Source organism: Malus domestica, chromosome 16, assembly GCF_042453785.1.
Source record: "Malus domestica chromosome 16, GDT2T_hap1".
NCBI classification, from domain to species: Eukaryota; Viridiplantae; Streptophyta; class Magnoliopsida; order Rosales; family Rosaceae; genus Malus; species Malus domestica.
The window spans coordinates 22,652,313-22,658,369 of NC_091676.1; the positions used below are offsets into that span (position 1 = coordinate 22,652,313).

Sequence of the window (6,057 nt, forward strand, 5' to 3'; positions counted from 1 at the left end):
CACAAGTAGGAACTTGTTTTCCTCGCGATTTCATTCAACTTGCGATGATACAATTCAATTGAAGTGTGGAGGCTATATGCTTACGAGCTTAACAAAAAAGCACCTATGACGATCTTAGTATGCATGCAGAATTCTAAACAATCCAATGACCAGATGCGGTTGAAGGATTGGGAGATGCAAAATGACTGAAATCAGCAGGAAAATGTTACTGACATGCGAAATTTCATGACATCCGAAGAATAAGGATCATGTATTCATTCACATGAGAACTAGGAATTTTTTTTCATTTGCTTCCAACCAAGAATTGCAACAAAGTACATTCCATATGTCTTTTCGCCCTTGCGATTAATGCGGTATTCCACCCCTTCTACTTCATCACAATGAAAAGGAGAAGAAAAAGTAAAAAAAAAAGGTTCGCCCAATTGATTGGTAATCCAGCTTAACAAGATGATTCGTTAAACTGACACCAATCAGGGCACTGAGTACTTCATCCAAAAAGAATCTATGAAAAGGGTACTATCTAAGACGAAGATTTTAAACAACCTAAGAATGAGGTGAGGGTGACTGAGTTGAGTATCAAGAAAAGAATTTAACCTATGTCTATGAAAAATCCGAACCCGAGAATGAAGAGTGCTCGGTTTATCCAGTGGGTTGGATAACTGGGATGGATATCTACATGAGCTTGTAGTAGCAGTCACCTCCACTGAGAAGGAACTGATACGCTTTGTCACAGTGACACCTGAAGTGAATTACCAAGCAGTCATCCTTCTTCTCCACACTCACAGATTCCGCAAATTCTTTCCCCCCGTCATCCTGTAAATTCTTTATGCATCAAAATTAATTGACATTTTAATCACAAAAATACCAAATCATACTTGCTTTGACTGGTTAATTAAAAAGCACATGAAACATGGAAAAGAAATCAAATTGTATAGCTTTTAGTGTTAGATTATTCAGACCCAAGACAATAGAATGGCCATATCTTCTTTCTGATCTTGTTTGTTCGAAGAAAATCAAAATACCAAATCTTACTATCTATGATTGATTAGTTAAAAAATCATATCAGTTTCAGACCCAATACCTCCGCAGTAGCAGTAGCATTGTCATGAAAATCTTGATCAGTAGCATCAACAGTTTGCACTTGTTCTTCTTCCGCTTCTTCTTCTTCTTCTTTTTTTTCTTCGGCCGCTTGCTCCTCGTGATCTTCATCTTCTTCCATTAAGTCTTCTTCCCGCATCAGTTGCTGGCACCACAGGCTCATCTCTCTCAATCGGCCCTTCATCCTCTGCAGCCTCTGCAATCATTTTCCCCAAAAACCAATTTCAAAAACAATCGAAACAGAAGAAAAGAATCAAACTTTCGAAGATTAAAGAAAAAATCAACAATTTCCGCAAAACCCTATTTCATCAACAATCCAGAAACAGATAAAGAATTCAGCTTTTCGCAGATTAAAGCATAAAATCAAAAAATCATTTCATCACCAATCCAAAACGAGAGAAAGAAATGAGTTTTTATAAAGATTAAAGAATAAATTAATTAAAGAATTTGTCATTACCTTAGAATTGGGGGTGTCAATGTCGGTGGAGAAGTGGAAATCTTGGGAGGAGGTGGAGGAGCGGGAGGAGGTCTTGGCCGGAGAGGGGTTGAGATCCGAGACAGAGCGCTGGAGAGTCTGCGGTGGAGGAAGAGGAGGCAGGACCGCTGCCGGGGAATGGAACGGAGTCTTGGGGAAGTGGAGTCGGTCAGGAGAGTAGGACGGAGTCATGTTGCACAAAGAACCGCCACAGCGAGAAGCAGAGAGAGAATGCTCAAATGCGTAGTTGGGGGTGGTCGCAGACGGAAGGTTGTAGGGGTCGGAGATGCAGCGGCGGAGAAGAGGGAGGGAGATCCTGCGGTAGCCAGAAGAAGATGCAGGGAGAGAAGAGTCTTGTTCTGGGTGGTTGGATGGAATCTGGTGGTGGTGGTGGTGGTGGTGGTGGTGGTTCATGGTGGCCGGCGGAGGAATTGGGTTTTGGGATTTGTGGGATTATTTGATTTCTTGGAAGCTGTTTGGAATTTTGGGGAGTTTTGATTGGGAAAATGGAGGGAGTGTGGTTGGTTTTTGTAAACAGGGAGAAGGAATTTGCAACGGATTAACAACCGCAACACTCATCGAGATTTGAGAGTCAATCAGTCAACAGTTAATCCGTTAAGTTTTGGCGCCAGATTAAACCAAGGGTTTAATCCCCGTTTTACCGAATAATTTTCCAGCTGGAAGGGTTTAAACAACAAGCCCGTCTAGCTCAGTTGGTAGAGCGCAAGGCTCTTAACCTTGTGGTCGTGGGTTCGAGCCCCACGGTGGGCGATCTATTCTTTTCTTTTCTTTTCTTTTTTAATTTGTACACACCTTTTTTTCCTTTACACTCCCCATTTGTTTTAAACTTTAACGAATCATAAGGAATTCGAACGACTGCTTCAAATAAATTAGCTTTTTGACCATTAGCAAGAACTTGTTTCAGCTACAGATCATAAGGAATTCGGACAACTACTTCAAATACAGTGTCAGGAAGTACTGCTTGTGGAACCTAGACCGGACAATATTTTCAGACAAATTGGCTTTAAAATCCATTGCACTAACCACTACATACTGTGGGCATTTGATCAATCACACCCAAAGTATTTTCTAAGTCTGATGCTGGTGATGAGCTTTTACTAGGCCAGTAAGTAGAGTAAAAAAAAAAAAGGTCGTACCCAGTGCACAAGGCTCCCGCTTTACGCAGGATCTGGGAGAGGTGAATGTCGGCTAGCCTTACCCCCATTTATGGAGAGGCTGCTCCCAGTAAGTAGAGTACAATTATAATATTTAAGTCTGATACAAGTTGACTAATGAGTCTTCTGTCCCGCCAAACAAAGGTTTTCTACAAATTTGTTCCTCTTCATCTTTCCGGTTGCAGTTTCTTTGCGTGTATTCCTCTCCAGGAGCAACGAACAAATTATTATACAAGCACTGCAACCTATACTTCTTTCCTAGATAATGCACAGCGACAAATACAGTGAAATGTGAAGATTGTCCACAATCGGTTTGAGGATCAGGGTGACAGGTCAAAATGTGCTTCCAATAGCGTGTGAACTTCCCTTAGGGAAGTCACCTTGAAATCTGGTTTGAATTCGACATTGGCATATTCTGGAGAGTCATACCTTCCATTTTCATCGAGCAAGCACGCAACAGCTCCTGCCTGCTTCCCACAAGCCACCTGCAACGTCAGGCAATTGTTTGTAAGCATCTCCAACATCTAAGGGAAGCAAGATTTGACATAAACTCGGAACTGTAACACAATGCAGAAATCCAGCTTCCTTAATTATCTAATCATCATTCTTCTTTGGGAACATCAATAAGTCTACCCAAGGTCCATATGTTGCTTGGTCATCCTATCAAATACAAGGAACTAGTCACAGAACAAAATACTTTGAAAAGAACTAACAAAAACCCAAACGCTCACATCATCTTTGAGGGAGTCTCCAACCATCATTACTTCACTTGGTTTAACTTCCCAAGCTGAACATATATGCAGTAGTGGAGATGGATCCGGTTTGTAAGGTCGAAATTCCCTGCTCAACGCCGGAGAAAATGACAACTGCAGTAATGACACAGAAAATAAGATCTCATAGTCCACTACAAAGAAGAAAGAACGATAAGAAATGAGATGAGCCTCAAACGTACATTACATAAAGTTAGGGGTTCTCCTCAAGTGATAACTCATATATTTCATACATTTAGACCATCCCTTTCTACTCTCTTTGTGATGTTTTGGAGTTAAACTAGTTGCATTTTACCCTACTTGGATCTAACGGAGGACATGACACAGAACCGAGCGCAATGGCGTTCTAGGATTTATATAGCCGACCCCACTTAGTGGGAAAAGGCTTTGTTGTTGTTGTTGTTGTTGTTGTTGTTGTTGTTGTGTAGTGTTAGTGTGCAGTTAATTGTATGTCAGGATCCATTTGAAGTAAAACAATATGGCATTTTAGGAGTTTTAGAGAGAATCAAACGTGGAGAGGTGAGGAATGGTGCTGATTTGAAGTCCAAATAAGCTTTTCATGAGCGCATAGGAGTTGACTAACTTCAGCTAGTAGCCAGATCAGAGTAAGGCTCATCCAAGAAACCGTAATTTGTTCTTAAGACAAGAGAAACAGTAATACGGAACAGAAATAGAAGAATAGCTTTATGCTATAAGAAACGTTTTTTATACCAACTTGTGTACTTCAATATACTTACACTGAACCGATCATGAAACAAATCTACAGCAGCCTTGACATTACGTGTGATTAATCCCCTCCTGTAAATAATCCAAATAAAAACAAAAATAATATTGCCATCATTCCCATCTTCATTGGTAGAAAAACTTATGACACGAAGTAGGTAAGAAAAAATGAAAATCTTGCAAGCAAAATAAGATTATGAACTTCAGTAACATGCATATAAGCATGCCGCCATTAGTTATACATACAACAAAAAATGAACGACTATCAAAGAAGATAAAGACTTAAGTTGAGCATGACCTTATATTCTTAGAATCTAGAAAACCACAAAGTTCTGCTGCACCTGCACCGCAATTAATCCAGATTTTAATGAACATCAGTTATCGGATCTGTCAAGTGATGACGGGAAAAAGAACAAAGCACTCTGAAATCTGATTAAGTTCATGTGAATAGTAAAGTATAAATTAAATTCTCACATTAATATCACCCCAAATCTCACTTCGGAGAAAAAGCAAAGGGTGGGAAGCAAATAGCATCCTCTTGCTTTACGAATATCGCTTTTAGTTTTCAATTAAACAACTTTCAATATTCAAAGAAAATGTGTTACATTGTTCCAAAAGTAACAACAAAGTTTTCACATTTCTTGTTATGTTACATCCATCTACAAGCAGATAATATAACACAATCATTACTCATTAATCATATATCACCCGAAAACTAGCACGAGATAACGAATTAAGAACACAACATAATCCCAGTAGTATTTAACGAAAATCATAGATTAAAATCCTAATCATCATTAGTTTTTTATATCTCACTTGTAAACAGTAAAATTTTACGTACTTTGGGAAAAGAAATTAAATGGCAGCTATGCAATTAGCAAAATAAAGTAAAGTAATTGAAGATAGTGTGTGCTACTGCCACATTACAATTTTCCTAATCCAACATTTTCCCGGGAACCAAACAGAAAATCCAAAACCAAAGTTGGAAAATTTTCTCACCAGGCATGATCTGAAGGCGATCGCTCCCCTGGCGCTCAAAATCGGCGATAATATCATACGCCTTCCGCTGCTTCTCGGGGCTCCAATTCTCAATGTGGTGCAATATATCGACCCCGGAAGGGTTCTCAGCCTTGATTCTGACGTACTCGTCTTCGCCGAGCACGGCTCTGTACATTGCGGCGAAATCGATGACGGGGACCGTTAGGGTTCCGTCCATGTCGAAGACAACGCCTCGGAGGCGCGCCCTGGGTGGTTGGGCGGTGGTGGTGCCCATTGTGGCCATGGGTCTTTTGGTGATTTTGAGTTTTGGGTACAGGAAGAGGAGTGTTCTGGGCAGTAGTAGTAGTGGCATGGGGCAGGATTTGAGTGTATTGGGTATTTGAAAGGGAGGTATTTGGGTTTAAATTGAGAAATTGAAATTTGTGGGTGTGTAATTGAGTGGCTTGTAGAGCCTCTTGGGTTGTGGGTAGTGTTTGGTTGGTGAGAAAATTAGTGAGAAAATGGAGGTCAATATAGTGATTTTACATTTCTTTGGGCACCCGTTTGACAATTTCTGATGACAGTTGGGTCCATGACTTGGGCCGGTTTAAAGGACTGAGAAGGAAAACAAAACCTTCATCAGTTGGTTTGTTACCAATGGATTTTAATATCTCTCACACCATTGTTGATGGACAACATAAAAATGGTATGAGATATTTAGACATGTTTTTAATTCTCGTCGAATGAGAATATAAATTACATTATTGATAATCAATTGTGAGACTATCATAATTAGATAATATCGTTTATTAAAAAAAAACAAAAGTACTTACATTTT

The 6,057-nt window shown here is 39.8% G+C and overlaps 2 protein-coding genes and 1 non-coding gene across 8 annotated transcripts; 1 reads left to right on the plus strand and 2 right to left on the minus strand.

The window, feature by feature from the left end:
• Window positions 1-257: 257 nt before the first annotated feature.
• Window positions 258-2,127, minus strand: LOC103405353 (uncharacterized). Of its 2 annotated transcripts, none has more exons than XM_008344339.4 (3): window positions 1,556-2,127; window positions 1,082-1,294; window positions 258-813 (listed from the first exon to the last, which is right to left on the minus strand). In XM_008344339.4, exons 1-3 carry the CDS (start codon window positions 1,985-1,987, stop codon window positions 673-675), a joined length of 786 nt encoding a protein of 261 aa, XP_008342561.3. In that variant the 5' UTR covers window positions 1,988-2,127; the 3' UTR covers window positions 258-672. The 2 variants fall into 2 exon arrangements, with proteins under 2 accessions (XP_008342561.3, XP_028951885.2); XM_029096052.2 differs by having other exon boundaries at window positions 258-822.
• Window positions 2,128-2,271: 144 nt separating this feature from the next.
• Window positions 2,272-2,344, plus strand: TRNAK-CUU (transfer RNA lysine (anticodon CUU)). The gene has a single exon. It is a non-coding gene; the product is annotated as a tRNA-Lys (tRNA).
• A 109-nt stretch (window positions 2,345-2,453) lies between these two features.
• Window positions 2,454-5,717, minus strand: LOC103405410 (haloacid dehalogenase-like hydrolase domain-containing protein At2g33255). Of its 5 annotated transcripts, none has more exons than XR_011577088.1 (7): window positions 5,241-5,717; window positions 4,540-4,582; window positions 4,256-4,316; window positions 3,480-3,614; window positions 3,178-3,233; window positions 2,814-3,006; window positions 2,454-2,691 (listed from the first exon to the last, which is right to left on the minus strand). XR_011577088.1 is itself a non-coding variant. In XM_070815352.1 (7 exons), the coding sequence occupies exons 1-7, from the start codon at window positions 5,590-5,592 to the stop codon at window positions 2,994-2,996; spliced, it is 687 nt and encodes a 228-aa protein (XP_070671453.1). In that variant the 5' UTR covers window positions 5,593-5,710; the 3' UTR covers window positions 2,454-2,993. The 5 variants fall into 5 exon arrangements, 4 of the variants coding, with proteins under 4 accessions (XP_070671453.1, XP_028951887.2, XP_070671452.1 ...); XM_070815352.1 differs by adding an exon at window positions 3,382-3,408 and having other exon boundaries at window positions 2,454-3,006; window positions 5,241-5,710; XM_029096054.2 differs by having other exon boundaries at window positions 2,454-3,006.
• Window positions 5,718-6,057: the final 340 nt, after the last annotated feature.